Genomic DNA, 22,435 nt, shown 5'->3' with positions numbered 1-22,435 from the left:
GAGCTGAAGGGCAAAATGGCCCTAGTTGTGTGGAAGGAAAAATAATAATCAAAATACTAGACAACATTTATAGAATATTGCTATATGCCGGAGGCTTTATTAGGTTGAAAAGCTAATAAAAGTGCTTTATAAACCTTATCTCCTTTAACCCTCCTGACAAATCTTACTCGATTGTCACCGTCACCATTATAAGGATGGGGAACCTGGAACTTGAGTGCAATAATCTGCCCTGGTCACAGATCTAATGAGCGGTGCAGTTATGATTTGAAATAAATGTTAGCAGTAGGCGTCATAAAATAATTTTGCTCAGATTTTAGTTAAGTTCAGAAAATCTGACCATGACAATGACAGAGGGCAGCCCAATTTTAACTGAGTCAGAAAGCTGCTGGGTTTTGTACTTTGGGGTTGGGAAACAAATCTCATATAAAGGAAATGTGCCTAGAATACACTGGGAAATGCTCTAGTTCTAAAAACAGCTATGAGTCCTTTGGTCAAAGGTTCCTCTCACTGATGATCCCACAGATTTCTTGTCTCCTAATCATAGATTTTTTTTTTTTTTTTTTTTTTTTTTTGAGACGGACTCTCGCTCTGTTGCCCAGGTTGGAGTGAAGTGGTGCGATCTCAGCTCACTGCAACCTCTGACTCCCAGGTTCAAATGATCCTCTTGCCGCAGCCTCCCAAGAAACTGGGACTACAGGTGTGCACCATCGCACCCGGCTAATTTTTGTATTTTTAGTAGAGACAGGATTTCGCCATGTTAGCCAGGCTGGTCTCAAACGCCTGACCTCAAGTGATCTACCCGCTTTGGTCTCCCAAAGTGTTGGGATTACAGGCATGAGCCACTGTGCCTGACCCTAATCATAGAATCTTAGACATAGAGGGAAACTTAGCATTCATTAATTAAGCAAGCATCGTTATTTCACAACAAACTACTATGTTAAATATATACTGTTTCTAAAACAAGAGTAATATTTAAAATTTTAAATATTTCTAGTTATAAGCAGTATTTTTTAAAGTGTAGTACAAGAATACAGATAGTCACAAATCCTTGGTAGAATGTTAAAGCAAAATTAGAATTGGAAAGGTAGTTTTAGTAGTATTAGTATTGTTACTAAAGGACATATTTTAATTGATCTATTCTTCCTATTGTCTATACATGCTTTGAATTAGTTATTTTAGTATTTCTGTTTGGACTTGCTATTACCTAACGGGCATTAAATATTTGTTGAATCAATATATAATCCTGCATTCAGCAGTACTTTACACAGAGCTAGAAAAATACTTCCAGATAACTCAGCAGTTTATGTTTTATATAGCACTTGAAAATTGTTTTTTTTATTGACCATTATGTTAGGGGTAAAACTGGATGTCATGCCTGCAGATACATTTTGTGAGGCCAGCTCAATGTTTTTAAAAAATAACTTTTAAAAAATACACTTTGAGCCAAGCATAGTAGCTCATGTCTGAAATACCAGCACTTTAGGACGCCAAGGCAGAAGGATCACTTGAATCCAGGAGAACCTAATGAGACCCTGGCACACATAGTGAGACCTAGTGAGACCCTGCCTCTACAAGAGAAAAAATTAAAAATTAGCACACTATGGTGGTGCATACCTGTAGTCCCAGTTACTGCGGAGGCTAAGGCAGGAGGAGTCCTTGAGCCCAGGAGTTTGAGATTGCAGAGCCATGATCATGCCACCGTACTTCAGCTTTGGTGACAAAGTGAGACCGTATCTCCAAAAACAAACAAACAAACAAACAAACATACAGAAAACACTTTGAAGTCAAGTGTGGTAGCTTGTACCCGTAGTCCCAGCTTCTCAGGAGGCTGCGGCAGGAGGATCACTTAAGTGCAGGAGTTTGACTCACCAGCCTGGGCAACATAGCAAGACCCTGCCTCTTTAAATAAATAAATTTGAAAGAAATATTTTGTCAAGGCTGCATTCTTCCAATAGCCATAATCTCCAACACTCCTGTATTTAAGCTGCTTATCAGACCCCTGAAGATATTTACTCTGTCCTAGATGTTTTACCTACACCTCTACACAAGAACCCTGCAAAGCAGGTGTTTATATCTCCATGTTTAAAAATATGGAAATGGAGAGTCAATGAATTAATGCGTTTTCCAGAGTCACAAAGGTAAGAGACTTGAAAGGGATTCCATTCCAGGTCTATCAGTCTAGAAAGCTAATGATCCTGCCACTGTCCTGGTAGTTTATATTAATGCAAGCAAATCAGAAATATCTGTGGGTCTTCAAAAACCGTTCATATTCTTGACTCCTACTTCAGGAGATTCTGATCTAATTGGCCTTGGAGTGGGGCCAATCTGTATTTTGGAAGGCACCCAGGTTATATTGAGGTGTGTTTCTGATTTAAAATGTTTAATCAGTCATGAAGTCCTTGCCTATGCCTATGTCCTGAATGGTTTTGCCTAGGTTTTCTTCTAAAACACTAAAAGCGTTGGCAACAAAAGCCAAAATAGACAAATGGGACCTAATTAAACTCCAGAGCTTCTGTACAGCCAAAGAAAAAATCATTAGAGTGAACCGGCAACCAACAGAATAGGAAAAAAAGCTATCTACCCATCTGACAAAGGGCTAATATCCAGAATCTACAAAGAACTAAAATAGATTTACAAGAAAAAAAAACAAACAAATCCATCCAAAAGTGTGAGAAGGATATGAACAGACACTTTTCAAAAGAAGACATACATGAAGCCAACAAACATATGAAAAAAATGCTCATCATCACTGGTCATTCGAGAAATGCAAATCAAAATGACATTGAGATACCATCTCATGCCAGTTAGAATGACGATCATTAAAAATCTGAAAACAACGGATGCTGGAGCGGATGTGGAGAAACAGGAACACTTTTACACCATTGGTGGGAGTGTAAACTAGTTCAACCATTGTGGAAGACAGTGTGGCACTTCTTCAAGGACCTGGAAATAGAAATTCCATTTGATCCAGCAATTCCATTACTGGGTATATATCCAAAGGGTTATAAATCTTTTTATTATAAAGACATATGCACACATATGTTCATAGCAGCACTGTTTACAATAGCAAAGACCTGGAACCAACCATCGATGATAGACTGGACAGGGAAAATGGGGCATATATACACCATGGAATACTATGCAGCCATAAAAAACGATGAGTTTGTGTCCTTTGTAGGGACATGGATGAATCTGGAAACCGTCATTCTCAGCAAACTGACACAAGAACAGAAAATCAAACACTGCATGTTCTCACTCATAGGCGGATGTTGAAAAATTAGAACACATGGACACGGAGGGGAAAGAGAGAAAGAGAGGAAGGATGGAAGGAAGAAAGGAAGGAAGGAAGGGAGGAAGGGAGAGAAGAGAGTATATAAGTGGCAGAAAGGGATCCCACAGTTCAGAAACCCTTTCTGTTATCCCTCTTCCAGTATATCTTCCAAACTCAAGGATCTCTCTAGCATCTATGAAATTCCATCACATAAAGTAACTTCTTGTCCTATTAGGAAATGCCCAAGACAACATTATAAAAAGTATTGGCTCAATCTTAATAGAGACAGTCTAAATTTAAGTTGGTATAATAAATACAATCATAAGCATTGCACATTTTATGAGATATAATTACTGTACATGTGAAACTGATTTTGAAAATCTGGAATGGATATTTTTAAATACTTAATAGCAGGAAGATCTGGAGGGTTTGTATACTATAATTATACACAGTTGTGTGAAACAAAGGAATGAGTCCAATAACATTTTAATGAAGAGCCCATTTAATATACGCTTTGGTTGTTTTATTTTTCTTCCTTCCTATCCAACATTTTCCATCAGCATTTCAACTTCTCATCTCTTTTGAAACCAGACATCTTTTTAAAATAATATCTCAAGCATTCAAAGTGTTCCACCTCAGAAGCTGTAAAATCTCTGAATAGAGGATGACCAAGGAAATATCATCTTCAGTACTTACACAGTAATGAGTAATCCTAGGTTAAAGTCCTAATTCTCAGATGACTGAGAATCTGAAATTAAGCACCACACACTGAAGAAATTTTTAAAGATTCATTCCTAAGGGCTAATCAAAGTTTTTTTTGTTTGTTTGTTTTTTGTTTTTTGTTTTTTTTGAGACGGAGTTTCGCTCTTGGTACCCAGGCTGGAGTGCAATGGCACGATCTCGGCTCACCACAACCTCCACCTCCTGGGTTCAGGAAATTCTCCTGTCTCAGCCTCCTGAGTAGCTGGGATTACAGGCACGTGCCACCATGCCCAGCTAATTTTTTTCTATTTTTAGTAGAGACGGGGCTTCACCATGTTGACCAGGATGGTCTCGATCCCTTGACCTCGTGATCCACCCGCCTCAGCCTCCCAAAGTGCTGGGATTACAGGCTTGAGCCACCGCGCCCGGCCTAATCAAAGTTTTAAAATGTCCCGTGATGCATAACAAACCATCTTCAGCCTTTATAGTGTGCTATCCATTAGGGTGCTTTACACCTTACTCTACCCGAGTGTTTCCCAGGACTCAGGACTTTCAGTGTTGATACCAAGAAAGTCCTCAGCAAACCAGATGAGCTGATTACCCTAACACCAGATAGTCAAAAAATGAATAACATAACTCTAGCTCACTAAAGGCTTATATTCTAATGGTAAAACAGAAGCCACAGCTATAATAGAAGCTTGAGCATTCAATGAGAGGAGTCTAAAGGATTGAAACAACAGATTCTGACTTTAAAAGATTTTGTAAAGAAAGTAGAATTTTTGGCCATTGTTTAAAATTGGCATAGATTGAAAGAATAAATGAGACATGAAAGGATTTTTGTTTGGAGATGACATATCATCTCAGAGATTGCTGGAACCGAGACATGGGTAGAGAGAACAGAGAATGGAACGAGAGTGTAAAGAGGTTGACCAGTTAAGGGCTTTGCTGCTAAGTCTCTAAGTCAAAGTCACTATGGGAAGGCTTTCAGAAAGTGCAATTAATTACATGTTCCTTGTGAGCTGCAGATGATACCCCCTCTCTGAATGGTCAGCACCCTGTAAAGGGAAAAGAATTTTCCCACTGGATGGCCATGCGATAGGGTGACTGAACACTTCTACACAGCCTTTGGCTGTGTGGCCAAAGGCAGTTTGACCTCTAAGCATTAATTTCTCGTCTAGCCAATGGGAGAGTGTTCTTTAGTATCATTGTGCACATGGAATTTGTTCAATAATTGGCGAATGCCAGTATTATGCTGATTTCCTGAGGCATGCTTAAAAATAAAGTGTACAGGCCAGGCGCGGTGGCTCATACCTGTAATCCCAGCACTTTGGGAGGCCGAGGCGGTGGATCATGAGGTCAAGAGATCAAGACCATCCTGGTCAACATAGTGAAACCCCATCTCTACTAAAAATACAAAAAATTAGCTGGGCATGGTGGCGTGTGCCCGTAATCCCAGCTACTTAGGAGACTGAGGCAGGAGAATTGCCTGAACCCAGGAGACGGAGGTTGCAGTGAGCCGAGATTGCGCCATTGCACTCTAGCCTGGGTAACAAGAGTGAAACTCCGTCTCAATAAATAAATAAATAAATAAATAAATAAATAAATAAAGTGTCCAAGTCCTTGTAGCTGGTAAATAAACAGCCTAAGTTGTGACATCAAATCACTCTAAATAGCATTCCAAAGGTGATAATTTTTTTTCTTTTTTATTTGTTTTTACTTTTTAACTCCTCCTGCTTTGCAAAGTGAGGGGGCTAGTCTGATGTATATCTTAGAAAGATGATTTTGTTGGCATTATAAGAGATGCATTGAGAGGATGGGACTTAAAGCAGAGAAAAAATAGAGGAAGCTATTTTTAAAGGTTTAAATTGGAACTTTGAATGGTAGAGACAGGAAGGTAGGGAATATGATTAGATTCATTTAAGAAGTAGACTTAACAGAATTTAGTATCTTGATTTATGAGGCATGAGAGAAAGCAGACAATAATTCCTGGGAATTCTAAGTTAAGGATTTGCCAGTAAGACAAGTGGATTGTATTTTTGGAACTTATCAAGGAGACTAGGAAGATGACTGTAAATTAGAGGAAATTATAGAAGCAAATCATTCACCCTTAGTCTGGGGCATCCTTAAAAATAGAGTGTCCAAGTCCCTGTAGCTGGAGAGGAAAATAAGAGAGAAAACAGAAGACACAGGCCCCACCACTGCTATTGAAGAGTTGCTGATGCCACACTTCAGCAAAATTAGTGTCTGAGGGTTGAGGATGTTAAGTTAATGCACCTGAAAGAGCTTAGGATGCCATCGCTACAGCAGTTCTGAGTGGGATACAAATCTGGACCAAGGTGCGCATGATGCTTTGTGCTCGGGCAACTGTCTGGCAAGACATCAATCAACCACCAGGGGGCAATATTGATCCCAGTGACCTGTTTTCCAAAATATTGCTACTTTCCCAACCGTCTTAAGAGATTTAAGACTGTCCCATAACATTTATTTTCAGGATGGAGACTGAAATCCGCACGTATCCATTGTCCTAGTTTTATGTTGTTTATTTATTTTTTTTAGAAAGATAAATTTATATTGCCTTTTTCTTTCTTTTTTTTCTTTTTATTTTTTAAAAAATGTATTTATTTTACTTTAGGTGCATACTATATCTGGCATTTCTCCCCATTTTATTCCCCCCACCCTCCACTCCCTCCCCACTCCCCGCTGCCTCTCACCTACACCCCCACCGCCGCAACTGCCCCCAGTGTGTGATGCTCCTCTCTCCCTAAGTCCACATGTTCTCATTGTTCAACACCCGCCTATGAGTGAGAACATGCGATGTTTGGCTTTCTGTTCTTGTGTCAGTTTGCTGAGAATGATGGTTTCCAGATTCATTCAAGTCCCTACAAAGGACAAAAACTCATCATTTTTTATGCCTGCATAGTATTCCATGGTGTATATATATCACATTTTCTTTGTCCAGTCTATCATCGATGGGCATTTGGGTTGGTTCCAGGTCTTTGCTATTGTACACAGGGCTGCAATGAACATACATGTGCATGTGTTGTTTATTTTTTTAACTGAAAAGAAGCACTTGTGTTTAAAAAATGAGAGAGAAGATTTTTACTAAAATATATTTTGTGTTCACTGCAAGTTAGCACTTTTATAATCACTTTCATGTATTAAATTTGATCAATTTTTAAAGCAACCCTATGGAGTGGTACTAATATTGCTGGCTTTTTAGAAATAAGAAAACAGATTGAGTGAGTAAAGACTATACTTCAGAATTCATGTCACAGAGCCAAGGTAGCCACTCATAAATTTCATGCATATCTTTCTAAACTTTTTCCTTGTGAAAAATGTTTATATGTAAACACAAATATAAATATACGTAATTAGACTGATTGTTTGTTTTAGAACAGTGAGATCATATACGTATTGTCTATAATTTGTCCTTTTAAAAGGTCTGATGGGGGGAACTAGGGGAGGGACAGTGGGGGTTGGGGAGTTGGGGAGGGATAACATGGGGAGAAGTGCCAGATATAGGTGATGGTGAGGAAGGCAGCAAACCACATTGCCATGTATGCACCTATGCAACAATCCTGCATGTTCTTCACATGTACCCCAAAACCTAAAACACAACAAAATTTTTTTAATGTAATTATAATTTTTCACATAAATACATATATATTTTATTTAATATATTTTCAACTTATTATTTACTTAATTTTATTAATTTATTTATTTGTTTTTCTGAGACAGAGTCTCACTCTGTCATCCAGGCTGGAGTGCCGTGGTACAATTTTGGCTCACTGCAACCTCCACCTCCTGAGTTTCAGCAATTCTCCTGCCTCAGCCTCTGGAGTATCTGGGATTATAGGCGCTCACCACCATGCCTGGCTAATTTTTGTATTTTTAGTAGAGACTGGGTTTTGCCATGTTGGCCAGGCTGGTCTCGATCCTCCTGCCTCAGCCTCCCAATGTGCCAGGATTATAGCAGTGAGCCACTGTACTCAGCCTATATATACACATATATAAATACATGTATATACATATTTTTGTATGTAGTATAAAGTTCAGGGGTATATGGGCAGGATGTGCAGGTTTGTTACTTAAGTAAATGTGTGCCTTGGTGGTTTGCTGCACAGATCATCCCATTACCTAGGTATTAAGCCCATCAACCATTAGTTATTCTTCCTGATGTTTTCCCTCTCCAACCCCCATAGTTATTTATTATCTATAAATAACTATGTTTGAAATGAACATGTAAAATGACTTACTCAAGAGCACACAGTTGTACAGTGGCAGAATTAGTATTGGAATCCAAGCCTTTTGTCACACTAACTATGTAACAAATATTTGTGGATGACTATACTGACTATAGTATATGGATGACTATAGTCATGGATGACTAAGCTGACTATACTTTAAGTTCATCACTGCTACTGCCAATGTATATAGAAAATTAATTTCACCCCAGGATAAATGTAAATACAGAAATCTAGAAAGAGAGAAGATATCACCTCTAGCTAGAGCCATTTAAAAAGCTTCATGAATAGTATGATACTTGAATATGGCCTTAAAGGATGGGGAGTATTTCAACTTTTAACAATTGGTGAGAAAGAGAAACTTTATATATCTAGAGAAGAGTAGGAACCAAGACATTAATGTAGAAAAGGACAAGTAAGTTTGAGGAATTTTTAATCTTAAACAGTTGGATAAGACCACGATTGTAGAGAATCTTGAATACTGAAGAGGTTTCTTAAAATTCCAGAGCCACCAAGGGCTTGGGAAATGCAAAGTGATCAGCATTCTTGTTTTAAATATGCTATTATGGCAATGCTGACTTCTAAGTAATTTTTCAGTATTTTATTTTGTTACAAGGAAAAACAAGTGTGACAGCAAAATTGTCTGCTTTTTCAAATTATTTTAATTTTCACTTCCTCTATTCAAAAATGGGAAGCTTCAGAGAAGGAAGAAATGTTACCAAAAATGTCAAATTTCAAGAGACAGAGAAGAATGTTTATGGGGATATTCTAAATTCAGCTGACTAGCAAATCACACAATATGGCAGGGTTGCCCCATGTAAGCATCTGTGGCTAGTGTTTGATTGAAGAAATCTACAGTATAACAAAAAATATTTACCAATGTAATCAAGGAAAACTTTCATTTGAAAATTCATACATTGAAAAATTGTGAAATATATTTGATGTACTTTTACAAATTATTTAATTCCTCAATGAAACTCCTAAATGAAAGTGCCTTTCACACACACACCCCAATCCTTTCCATGAACAATGACCACTGAATTTTTTTTTTTAATTGAAACAGGGTCTCATTCTGTCACCCAGGCTGTAGTGCAGTGGCATGATCATGGCTCACTGCAACCTCAGCCTCCTGAGTAGCTGGAACTACAAGCACACACCACCACACCCAACTAATTTCTGTATTTTTTATAAAGAGGAGGTTTTGTCATGTTGCCCAGGCTGGTCTCAGACTCCTGAGCTCAAGCTATCCTTCTGCCTTGGCTTCCCAAAGTGCTAAGATCATAGGAATGAGCCACGGCGCCCACCCTGAATATGCATTTTATGTTCCTATCCTTGTACATTCTCTATGTATAATTGTTACCTAGCCAACATCTCACTCAGTTCTGGTCACCTAAAACAAAATGATTGTCATGAAGAATTTGATTACATGTTGCAGTTGAAGAATGTGGATCCGCCTCCTAAGTAGAAAGGAAACCTGTAGCAATCAGGACCTGATATAAGAATGTGGCTTTCGCCGGGCGTGGTGGCTCACGCCTGTAATCCCAGCACTTTGGAAGGCTGAGGCGGGTGGATCACGAGGTCAAGAGATCGAGACCATCCTGGTCAACATGGTGAAACCCCGTCTCTACTAAAAATACAAAAAATTAGCTGGGCATGGTGGCGCGTACCTGTAATCCCAGCTACTCAGGAGGCTGAGGCAAGAGAATTGCCTGAACCCAGGAGGCGGAGGTTGTGGTGAGCCAAGATCGTGCCATTGCACTCCAGCCTGGGTAACAAGAGCGAAACTCCGCCTCAAAAAAAAAAAAAAGAATGTGGCTTTCTGGGCCAGGCACGGTGGCTCACACCTATAATCTCAGCACTTTGGAAGGCCATGGTGGGAGGACACTTGAGCCCAGTATTAGAGGTTGTGGTGAGCTATGATTGCGGAGAAAGACCCTGTCTCTAGAAAAAATTAAATAAGTCCAGGCAGTGGCTCACACCTGTAATCCCAGCACTTTGAGAGACCAAGTTGGGCGGAGACTAGCCTGGCCAACACGATGAAAACCCTGTTTCTACTAAAAATACAAAAAATTAGCAGGACATGATGGTGGGTGCCTGTAATCCCAGCTACTCGGGAAGCTGAGACAGGAGAATCACTTGAACCCGGAAGGTGAAGGCTGCAGTGAGCCGAAATCACGCCATTGCACTCTGGCCTGGGCAACAAGAGTGAAACTCTGTCTCAAAATAAATAAATAAATAATAAAAAGGATGCGGATCCTGTGATCAAGCCAAAGATTAGTCACAATGTGTGTAGGCAATGAAGATGTCGTCATCACCAGGTTATTAAATGTCCCACCAGGCCCAGTGGAAAGTCAGACTGAGTCTTGAGGTGCCTCCATCTAGCAAAGGGGTTCAGGTCTCTTTATGTAAAAGCAGTTATCAGTTTTGACAAACAGTTGGCAAGCATTGTTTTGAGATTGGTGATTACATTTCCAAAGAGGTAAACTTGATCTTTTTGAAGTTCAGATAACTTAAAGGAAACATCAAGTAAAATAATGACCATGCAGAGACAGCTCTGCGGTTACAAGATACAAAACAAGATGGTAACAGATTTTTATGAAATAGGTATAAATCAGACTTGGGGAGGCTAGTATCTGAACACTGTTGAGTAACATGATTTACAGCCTTCTGGGTGTTCCAGCCTTTCGAATGACTGTGTCACTCAGCCTCTTGTCTTCATGCCACAACTGACATGATAACCTCTGATTATCTAAAAGCAATAGGAAAATTTAGAAAGGACTCTCTTGGCTAAAACTAAATGCAAAACTACAGAGATGAAGAAACTCAGGCTCACAACAACTAAATTTTTCAAATGTTTTACATTAAAGATTATGTGGTTTGTAATTTCCTGCGAAGTCCAGTTTACAGGAAAGTATCTTCTTCTAACAGTGTATGTCCTCCTTCTTTATTCACGGCACCCTGCAAGTGCTTTCATATGTATTACTAAGCCTGATGCAAGCCTTTCAAAGTTGAATAAATATTTCCATTTCAAAACTGAAGAAATGGAACTTCAGGGGTTTTTAAGTTTCATAGCTGGGCTCAAATCAGGTTTATCTGTTTCAAAGCTTGGGCTCCTTCTACTGTGACAACTTCTTTATGATTTACAAACCGTTTCCTATGTATAATTTGATTTGGTTTGCACAGCGACCCTATGATGAAGATAGTAGTTGTCTACCTTCTCACCCTGTGATGCCAAGTTTGTTGAAAAGAATAATCTGCCAGGCATCGTGGCTCATGCCTGAAATCCCAGCACTTTGGGAGACTGAGGCGGGCAGATCACCTGAGGTCACGAGTTTGAGACCAGCCTGGCCAACATGGTGAGACCTCATCTCTACTAAAAATACAAAAATTAGCCGGGCATGGTGGTGCGGGCTTGTAATCCCAGCTACTAGGAAGACTGAGGCACGAGAATTGCTTGAACCCAGGAAGCAGAGGTTTGCAGTCAGCCGAGATCACACCACTGCACTGCAGCTTGGGTGACAGAGTGAGACTCTGTCTCAGGGGAAAAAAAGAAAAAGAAAAAAAGCCAGGGGGTGGGGGAAAACAGGAAATTGACCAGGTATGACAGTGCATGCCTGTAGTGGCAGTTACTTTGAGGCTGAGGTGAGAGGATTGTTTGAACCCAGGAAGACAAGGCTGCAGCGAGCTGTGTTTGTACCACAGCACTCCAACCTGGGTCACAAAGAGAGATTCTGTCTCAAAAAAAGAGAGAAAAGGAAAAAAAGCACGTGTAGAGTGCCTTGGATAAAGAAGGAGGACATACACTGTTAGAAGAAGATATTTTCCTATAAACTGGACTCTGCTGGAAATTACAAACCATAACCTTTAATGTAAAAAAAAGAAAATAATAATCTATACTTCACTTATTTCCTCAACCCACTTCAGTCTTATTTCCTTCCCCATCAGGTTACCAAAAACCATTCTAATAGCTAAGTCCAGTGGATATTTTCTCAGCTCTTCCCTAATTCACCATGGCATTTACCATTGTTGATTCCTTGTCCCATTCATTCTGTGACAGCTCTTTGTTCTGTTTTCACCATTTTCACTCTTTCTCCTTCTTCCTTGCAAAAATCTCTTTCTTATCCCTTAAGAGCCAAGCAAATAATAAAGTATGGACTTTAATTAATAACAATATGTTAATATTGATTCATTAATTATAATAAAAGTGCCATACTATTTTAAAATGTTAGTAAGAAACTGGGTATGGGGTATATGAAAACTCTCTGTACCATCATCTCAGTGTTTCTGTGAATCTAAAATTATTCTAAACGTTAGGTTAAAAATAATTTTTCAAAACAGAGCTCTTCTACTCCTAGGGTGTGCAACGCTTAAGGGACAGACAGAAAAAGCAAAACAACGAATGAGCAAAAAAGAAAAAAACGACAGGCCTGGGAAATAGGGCAATCATAAGACAAACTATCACAGAGTTCAGAGGAGAGAGGAGGAAGGTGTCCTGGAGAGGTGTTTATACCCATCAAATACTATTGCAAGTCCTGGCAGACCCAGACTGGAGAGCAGTCTATCCCCAGAGTGCAATCCTCCTTCTTGCTGGTACTGGAGAGGAAGAATAATATGCCCAGATGCCTGTTTCTATCCTCTTCCCCATGTGCCTTCTGCAGAAGTCTAGAGAGCTGCTGGCCATAATGACCCCTCCCCAGTTCCTCCCCTTTGGATTCTGTTCTGAAGGTCTGGGTTTATCTCAGTATCTGCTCACTCTGACTCAGTGCTCATAAGCATATCAGAAATCTTGACGCTCACCATCTCTGCCTCAGAGACTCTTTTGGATTTCATCTTAAAGACAAATAACAGTGTGGCCAGTGGTTCTTTGTTAAATAGTGTGCAATGTCCCATCTGTCCCCTTAGATCAGTGATCACCATTCTTTAATCATATACCTCAATCATTAAAACACAAGACCAACATAATATGTTAACATATTTAATTATTTATGCATTTTTCTAATATATTATGTCCACTTCATTTTTATTTATTTATTTTTTTGAGACAGAGTTTTGCTTAGTTGCCCAAGCTGGAGTGCAGTAGCCTGATCTTGGCTTACTGCCACCTCCTCCCAGGTTCAAGCGATTCTCCTGCCTCAGCCTCCTGAGTAGCTGGGATTACAGGCACGTGCCACCATGCCCAGCTAATTTTTTGTATTTTTTTTTAGTAGAGACGGGGTTTCACCATGTTGACCAGGATGGTCTTGATCTCTTGACCTCGTGATCCACCCGCCTCGGCCTCCCAAAGTGCTGGGATTACAGGCTTGAGCCACCGCGCCCGGCCTCCTACTAATTGAAATTTCTACCAATGGTGTATAAGAATCCCCTTTTCAGCCGGGCGCGGTGGCTCAAGCCTGTAATCCCAGCACTTTGGGAGGCTGAGGTGGGCGGATCACGAGGTCGAGAGATCAAGACCATCCTGGTCAACATGGTGAAACCCCGTCTCTACTAAAAATACAAAACATTAGCTGGGCATGGTGGTGCGTGCCTGTAATCCCAGCTACTTAGGAGGCTGAGGCAGGAGAATTGCTTGAACCCAGGAGGCGGAGGTTGCGGTGAGCCGAGATCGCGCCATTGCACTCCAGCCTGGGTAACAAGAGCGAAACTCCGTCTCAAAAAAAAAAAAAAAAAAAAAAGAATCCCCTTTTCTCCACATCCTGTCTCCAACATATTCTATTGTTTGTCTTTTTAATACTGTCCATTCTAAATGGGGTAAGATGCTATCTTATTGTGGTTGAAATATTGGTGTCTTGGAGGACACTAATGACTAAAAGATAGAGAGAAGACCGATTGGCTAAGAAACTTGAGACCCAGGAAATGACCTGGTCTTGAGTTTTTTGGGTTTTTCTTTTGCCTCATACATTCCCAACTGGATGCTAGAGAATCTTACAGCCCAGAAAGCCAATGGGTGCAAAGAAAAAAGCCCCAAGAAAAGCCTGTTAACTCTAGCTAAAGGACCAGATGTGGGGCAGCCTCAGAAGCAGAAATGTTCTTTTTTTTATTTGAGACAGAGTCTCACTCTGTTACCAAGCTGGAGTGCAGTGGCACCATCTCAACTCACTGCAACCTCCTCCTCCCAGGTTCAAGCAATTCTCAGCCTGCAGTTAGGATTACAGGCACCTGCCACCATGTCTGGCTAATTTTTGTATTTTTAGTGGAGACAGGGTTTCACCATATTGGCCAGGCTGGTCTGGAACTCCTGACCTTGTGATCTGCCCTCCTCGGCCTCCCAAAATGCTGTGATTACAGGCATGAGCCACCACGCCCAACCACAAGCAGAAGCTCTTTAGATAGTAATGGCTCTATTCTAACCAAATGCCATGGGAAAAACTGCAACCCCACCCCTGTCAGCAAAGGCTCAGTGGGGGCCCAGATGTCTACCCTTACCCGGCTGTAAGTGGGGTCAGAGAGGGCTGAGTGGGAAGCTGGCCTTTGACCACCTCCCAGCAGTAATGAGCCCTCTTTTTTGCCTTGGTGTCAGTAGAGATCACATGCAGAGTAGTAATAAATTCCAGAAGGAGAGGAGAAAAAAAGAAATGTTGAAAAAGTATTCAAAGAAATAATGGCTGAAAATTCCTCAAATTTGGCAAAAGACACACACCTACTAAGTGAAGATTCAAGAAACGAAGTGAAGCCCAAAATGGGAAAACTGCAATGAAATCCAGGCCAAGACATGTCATAATCAAACTTCTGAAAGAAAAAAAGACAAAAATATCTTGAAAGCTATGAGAAATTACACCTAACCAATAAGAGGGAAGCAATTCGAACCATAGCAGATTTCTCATTAGGCACCATGGAGCCAGAAGCAAGTAGTGTAACATTTTTCAATCACTAAAGACAAGAAAAAGAATAGCATTTTGTATTCTGTGAAAATATTCTTCAGGAATGAAGGGGAAATCAAGACATTCTAAGACAAAGGAAAACTAAGAGATTTTGTCACCAGCAGACCTACTATAAAGGAATGGCTAAACAAAGCTCTTGAAACAGAAAGGAAACGATAAAGGAGTAATCTTGAAACAACAGGAAAAAAGGAAAACAGAAAGGAGAAAAACAGAAAGGGTAAATACAATACACTCTCCTCTTGAGTTTTCTAAGTTGTATTTGACAGTTGAAGCAAAAATTATTACACTGATGCGCTTCTTGATGTATATAGAGGAAATGTTTAAAACAGTTATAAACAGGGAAGGAAAAGACACATAAAGAGAAGTAACGTTTTTAACACTGCACTAAAACTGGGACAGCTACTCTGAAAAATAGCATTGTGCTTTCTTAAAAAACTAAACATACTCTTACTATGCCACTTAACAACTGCACTTTGGGGCATTTATTCAAGAATAATAAGAACTTATTTTAACATAAAAATCAGCAAACAGATGTTCTTAGCAGTTTTTATTTGTAATAGCCAAAAACTAGAAAAAAAAACACAAATGTCCATCAATAGGTGAATGGTTAAATACACTGTGGTATATCAATACCATGGAATACTAGTCACCAATAAAAAGGAACAAACAGTTTAGATGCAACAGCTTGAATATATTACATGTAGCTCAAGATCATTGAGCAGAGTTAAAATGGCCAATCTCAAAATGTCACATATTTTATGCTGCCAGTTATATATGATTCAGAAAATGGCAAAATTATAGAGTGGGAGAAATGATTCGCATTTTCTAGGCATTGGGGGTGGTGGGTGGGAAAGGGTGGGTGTGACAATGAAGAAGTAATGCCCTGGAGAGCTTCTTCACTGAACTGTGTTTTTCTTAGAAGGCATTTCTCTTTTTCTATCTCATGCCAGAGTGCTTAGTGAATGACAGTCATTTCTCAGCTGTTGCTAATGACACTGAAGTACTAAAATTTTTATTCAGGGAAGAGCAATTTCTTTAACTCACCAAATTATGGCTCTATATTATTTGACCTTTTAGCAACTGTTATAGCAGCAGAATTTGGTAGTTATCATACAGAAAATAAATTATAGTTATCTTTAAGATCCTTAAAGAAGCTAGGGAGCAGGAGGAGAAAGAACAGCTATAAGCTCACATGGAAAAGTTAAAATATCATCTGGCTTGAGCTCTTTTATCTGAACCTACTAGTGAGCCAGCACTTTGATTTTGGGGACCCAACTCTGCTGCTTGCCAGCACTGTGATCTTGGGCAAGGTATTTAGTACTGCTGAGTCTCAGTTTTCCTTAATAATGGTTCTTACAGCACTGAATTATTGTGAAGCTGGAGTGAGAATGTGCATATAATTACTGCCACATAGTAAAAACCTCAGAAAGAGTCAGCATTAAAAAAATTTTAATATCCTAAAATTTTTGAAATGGAGTAATTTGCTCTATCACAGTTTTAGGTGACTTTATGATTTTCTCAGGTGCCAAAGGACATTTGTCTAAACCATGAGTAGGAGAAAAATTACCCTAATTGAATGGGTGGCTCTGTCACTACTTATGAGGATAATTATCTAAAACAAGGTTTTGAACTGGGTAAATACTCTGATGTCTTTTAATTCGAAAATTACTCAGGTAACATCAGCAATTATTTGCTTCCCAACCACTGCCTGCATGACCCCCTGGAGATCTACAATCATAGTCTGGAGAAAGTAAACTGTCTTCTGGGCACATTACATCCCTGTCACCCCAGCAGCCAATGGTAATTATATACCTGGTACCTGTGTGTGATAGAGATGAGAGAGAGGACAGAAAAGAGACACCCCTGTCCCCCATGAGAGTAGGCCAAGCCCTGGGTTCTCCTGTCATTTTCTGAACAACGCGATGAGAACTGGTGTTATTGTTCCATTTTAGAAACAAGGCCACTCAGAGTTGAAGTAATATTGAACCCAATCTATAAAACCCTTGATGGTTGCAAATAGGGCTTAGCCTATCTATTATTAAAAAAGTAGAAATACTCAATACACACACATGCACACACTGTGGAGGCAGGTCTGGGTGTTACATGCAGGCCGCATCCTACTCACAACATCGTCATTGGTCACCTGTCAACATTGGTCTAATATTCCTCTGCTAATTGGAATGTTCGCAGCTCGGATGCTTTTACATTGCGGGGTGGGGGGTGGCTGTGGGGAACAATTAAATGTCTGGAGTCTGCTAAGGATTATTAAGTGCTAGCAATTGCCCTCTCAGGTAATTGCTTTTGAGCCATAAAGGGACAGTTAAATAAGCACTTCCATTTTAATGTCATTTTGAAGAGATAAAAAGGATTCTAAAATTCCATAATATCTAAATTTGGTACTGCTGTTCAGGAGGTGAAGAAACTTTACAGTCATGTGCTTTTTATAAAGGGATAATTGCCTGCTTCAAAAACTTCTTTAGTTAGAATTCTTGGGGCTAAACTGTAGAAGCTCCGCAATGTAGGAGACCCTGTTTTCCAGCCACAGATGAATTCCTTGTGCAGGAAGTCTGTCCCCCATGCAGTCAGACTCCAGTGACAATGTTTCTAAGTGCCAGGTAAATTTTCATCCAGTAAAAAGGTATCCTTTTTGAAGTGTATCTCACAGCAGCGGCTAAGCTTCCTGTCGCTGCGAAACCTTAAGGACTGGGCGGGCATTGTTCCTCCCTCCTTCTGATCTGCGACCTCACCTTCTCACCTGCCTTGTCCCCCTCAGCACTTCAATGTCCTTACTTCTCTTCCTCCCGCCTTAAAAAGACACATATTAAAACTAAAAATTGAAAGCTTCCCTGGTTCCTGGCTCACCATATAGCTGGTTTTCTCTTCCTTCAAGGTCAGCTTGCAGCGTGAACTCCATTCTTTAAGCCTCCACGTTCCATTCATTTTAGAAACACAATAGCCAGCCTTCTTCCAGCCTCTTCTCCCTCCCCCTACACAGACATTCTCCCCTGAAAGCGTTTCCATTGCATTCTCTGATGACCGCTTAGTTGCCTTACCCTACAGATGACTACTTCAAGGTCTTAACTTACTTGTGGACTTTGACACTCCGATCACTTCCTAGAACTCTCCAGAACTTCCTAAAATTCTCTCCCCTGATTCTCCTTCACCCATCTCGTCATCCCTCTGCGTTTCCGTCAAAGTCTTTAAAACCTGGGGTTCCCCAGAGTCCTCCGGAAAGAACTCTCTACATGCACTCTAGGATGTGATCCTACTTACTCCCAAGGCTTCATCTTCCACGTTTAAACTACCCCCTCCTGACCCACTCATCCAAATGTCTCAAGTCGGCAGCACACTTTTTTAAAGTTCTGGGGTACGTGTGCAGAACCTGCAGGCTTGTTACATAGGTATTCATGTGCCATGGTAGTTTGCTGCATCCATCACCCCGTCATCTACATTAGGTATTTCCCCTAATGCTATCCCTCCCCTATCCCCTCACCTACTGCTATCCCTGCTCTAGCCCCACTCCCCGGACAAGACCTGGTGTGTGCTAGTCCCCTCCCTGAGGACACACACCTTTTAGGCCTACTTGCCATCTCCTCTTGGTTACCTCCTGGACACCTTAAACTCATTCCATCGAAAACAGCTGCACCCACCGCCACCTCCTCTTCCCTAATGCTCTCATCTCAATAAATGACTCCATAACCTGTCAAGCCCAGAAACCTACACATCGCCCCAACAACTAAAAGCACATAATGTGAGCGTTCAGAGGAAGATTTCAGAAGCAAACTGCCTGAGTCTGAGTCTCAGCTCTCCCACGTATCAGCCTTGTGTGTCATCACAGGTTAGATTTTCGCCTCTCTGGGCCTCTGGTTTCTCATCTGTAAAATGGAGATAATCGTAGGACCTGCCTCCCAGTGTTGCAACCATGGTTTGAAAAGCTAAGTTTTTGTAAATCACCTCACCATGTGGGTGTTTGTTTACCTCTTCTCCTGTTTTCATATGTACACAGGCCATAATATTCCTTTCAGTGTAACAGCAGTGAGTATTTTCCATTGTCCTTACATCCAAATTCCTCATCTCACCCCAGCCCCAGGCCCAGTGCTCGGCCCAGGTGAAGGAAACACCCTGAGTATCCTTGTGCTCTCATCGCTGGGGCTCTTCAAATGTTCTTCCTTCTGCCTTGAAGGATGCTTTCCCCCCAGTTCCCAGCCCCTTTTGGCTCGCCAGCTCCTACTAATTCTTCAAGTTTCTACTTGATTGTCATTGCTCTAGCAAGTCTTCCTCCAGAACTGATTTAGTGTCCAGCTATGACTCTCCACACCACCCTATAATTTATTTTGCATAGCATGCATGCTGTATTGTGATTTCTTGTAAATGATTCTTTGTCCGTTTCCTTGTTTAAGATGTATTCTCTGTAAAGGAAGGCCCCAGGTCTCATTTACTTCTCAACCTCATTGCTTGGACTATCCTGGGTGCTGAGCACATGAATGAACCAGGGCATGCACCCAGGATATCTCGAGCAGAGCTTATATCAAATAAAGAAATCATATAAAATATGGATTCATAAACTCTTGGGAATGCGGGGAAAGTGGCCTAGAAAATTCACAATGTGATCTTGTGAGGACAGAATTGCATGATATTTTTTAGCATTAAATTTTGAATCCTCAGTTATAGGCTTCATTGCAGATTCAAATATAGTAGTCAGGCCAGGAGTGGTGGCTCAAGCCTGTAATCCCTGCACTTTTGGAGGCTGAGGCAGGGGGATCACTTGAGGTCAGGAGTTTGAGATCAGCTTGACCAACAAGGAGAAATCCTGTCTCTACTAAAAATACAAAATTAGCCAGGCGTGGTGGCACACGCCTATAGTCCCAGTTACTCAGGAGGCTGAGGCAGAATTGCTTGTACCCGGGAGGCAGAGGTTGCAGTGAGCCAAGATTATACCACTGAACTCCAGCCTGGGCAACAAGAGTGAAACTCTGTCTCAAAAAATAAAATAAAATAAAATAAAAACAAATATAGTGGTCAGTTTTTAGAGTAGAGTAAGATATTCCAGGTCTGTGTTTTTCAACTTTTCGAGCCCTTTGTCCTGATAAACCAAACAAATTACACCCTCCCCCCCCACCCCATCGCATTTGACAATGACTGTGGAAGAGCTACCTCTGCATATTTTTTACCAGCCAAAGTTTTATTTAGTTAGTTGTTAGAATATGAAATATGCTCTTTCATGGCCAGGGGCAGTGGCTCCCAACACTTTGGGAGGCCAAGGTGGGCAGATCCTTGATGTCAGGAGTTCTAGACCAACCTGGCCAACATGGTGAAATCTTGTATCTGCTAAAAATACAATTAGTTGGGCATGGTGGCAAGAGCTTGTAATCCCAGCTGCTTGGGAAGCTGAGGCAGGAGAATCATTTGAACCCAGGAGGCAGAGGTTGTAGTGAGCCAAGATTGGGCCACTGGACTCCAGTCAGGGTGACAGAGACAGATTCCGTCTCAAAAAAGAGTATTGAATACACTTTTTCAATCTATGACATTCTCAGAGGTCATGTATTTTTCTCCATATCTCCTAAACCCCAGTGTTTAAAATAAAAAGAGACTCATGTATTTTCTGAATGAAGCAGTTTGTACCTAAACAGTGTGCAATTTTACTTGTAAGGTGCTTCTTGTCCTTTTGGAGTTGTCTTTTAACGATTGAGTTGTCTTCTAAACCAGGTGCAGTTACATGATAGACAATGTGATTCTGCTGATGAATGGTGCATTGCAGAAAAAATCTGTGAAAGAAATTCTGGGGAAGTGCCACCCCTTGGGCCGTTTCACAGAAATGGAAGCTGTCAACATTGCAGAGACACCTTCAGATCTCTTTAATGCCATTCTGGTGGAAACACCATTAGGTAGGAACACTTAAGTAATTTTGTAGCTGCTTGTGTATGTTATCACATTCATTAGAAAATGTACTATTTTTTCTTCCCTGCGGTTCAAAAGAAAATGTACTTTGAATTTACCATTTTTTTTCCATGAATACAGTAGCATACCACGCAGATTCCTGGAAGTGGCAGAGACATTAAGGAATCATCTAGTTCAGCTCCCTCATTTTTCAGATCAAGACAAGTAAGGCAACCTGCTCAGATGACATGTGAACCATCTGTAGCAGAGAAGGAATTAGGGCTCATCTCTCAGACTTCAAACCCTCACTTTATACCAGGTCATAGCAAATGAATAATAGAACTTGTCATTCTCCAAAAAAATTAATTTTCTAGTTGGGTTTTATATGATTAGTTTCTTGTCCTTCCATTTAAACTTCTGTCTAGATTAAGGTTGCATGTAAGAAGCATTTTGTTTTAGGAAGTTTAAAAATGTCATTTTTCTGAGATGCTCATGGATATCTGTCAAATCATCAGAAGCAATGATAAATGATTGTTAATTTCATTATAACCTGGCACTAACAAGAGTTGTAATATCCAAAATTCTAAAGATATAGTTGTAAAAGCATCATTATCTAATATTGTCAGGAAATCTGGATAGAAGCAATTCACTATTGATCATTTGTCTAAATAGTTGCTCTTTAAAATAGACATTTTAAAAAGGAAGAAAATATATATTTGTGTTGTCATTAAACACCCGATGCTGAAGTAGCCTAGGCTGGTCGAGAAAGGTTGAGACTGCAATCAGACAGCCATGGGCATGATGCCAGGCTCTGCCCAGTCCCAACAAGGTGACTAGGAGCAATTCAGTTCACCCCGGTTTCCTCATTTTGGAAATAATGTATCTTTTTATAATAGAGTTTTAAAAACAAAACACACTTTTAAGTACAACTCAATGCCTGGCACATACTAAAGTTGTAAATGATAAATGTTATTATTAGATAATGGAGGAAGCGGGACTTCCAGGAAAGTAAGCCTTAAGTGAATAGCTCCAAGGTATTGTGAAGGTTAAGTTGAAGTATATTCAGTGTTTAGTGTAGTGAGGGAGGGTTAGGGCAGCAGTCCCCAACCTTTTTGGCCCCAGGGACTGATTTCGTGGAAGACAACTTTTCCATAAAGGGAGAGAGGGGTTGGTTTGGGGATGATTTGAACACATTACATTTATTGGACACTTTATTTCTATTATTATTACATTGTAATATATAATGAAATAATTATACAACTCACCATAATGTTTAATCAGTGGGATCCCTGAGCTTGTTTTCCTGCAACTAGACAGTCCCATCTGCAGGTGATGGGAGACAGTGACAGATCATCAGGCATTAGACTCTCATAAGAAGCACACAACCTAGATCCCTTGCATGCACAGTTCACGGTAGGGTTTGTGCTCCTATGAGAATCTATTGCTGCCACTGATCTGACAGG

At 40.4% G+C, this 22,435-nt stretch overlaps 1 protein-coding gene across 1 annotated transcript in view; it reads left to right on the top strand.

The window, feature by feature from the left end:
- Window positions 1-22,435, top strand: part of ATP6V0D2 (ATPase H+ transporting V0 subunit d2) — a 53,403-nt gene that overhangs the window by 17,652 nt on the left and 13,316 nt on the right. Inside the window, exon 3 of the mRNA XM_003940497.4 lies at window positions 20,802-20,980. Coding sequence (XP_003940546.2) covers window positions 20,802-20,980 — 179 coding nt within the window. The remainder of the gene's footprint in view (window positions 1-20,801; window positions 20,981-22,435) is intronic.

This window comes from Saimiri boliviensis, chromosome 15, assembly GCF_048565385.1.
Source record: "Saimiri boliviensis isolate mSaiBol1 chromosome 15, mSaiBol1.pri, whole genome shotgun sequence".
Lineage (NCBI taxonomy): Eukaryota > Metazoa > Chordata > Mammalia > Primates > Cebidae > Saimiri > Saimiri boliviensis.
Note: the sequence above shows the minus strand (reverse complement) of the source record. Positions and strands in the feature narration are given on the sequence as shown.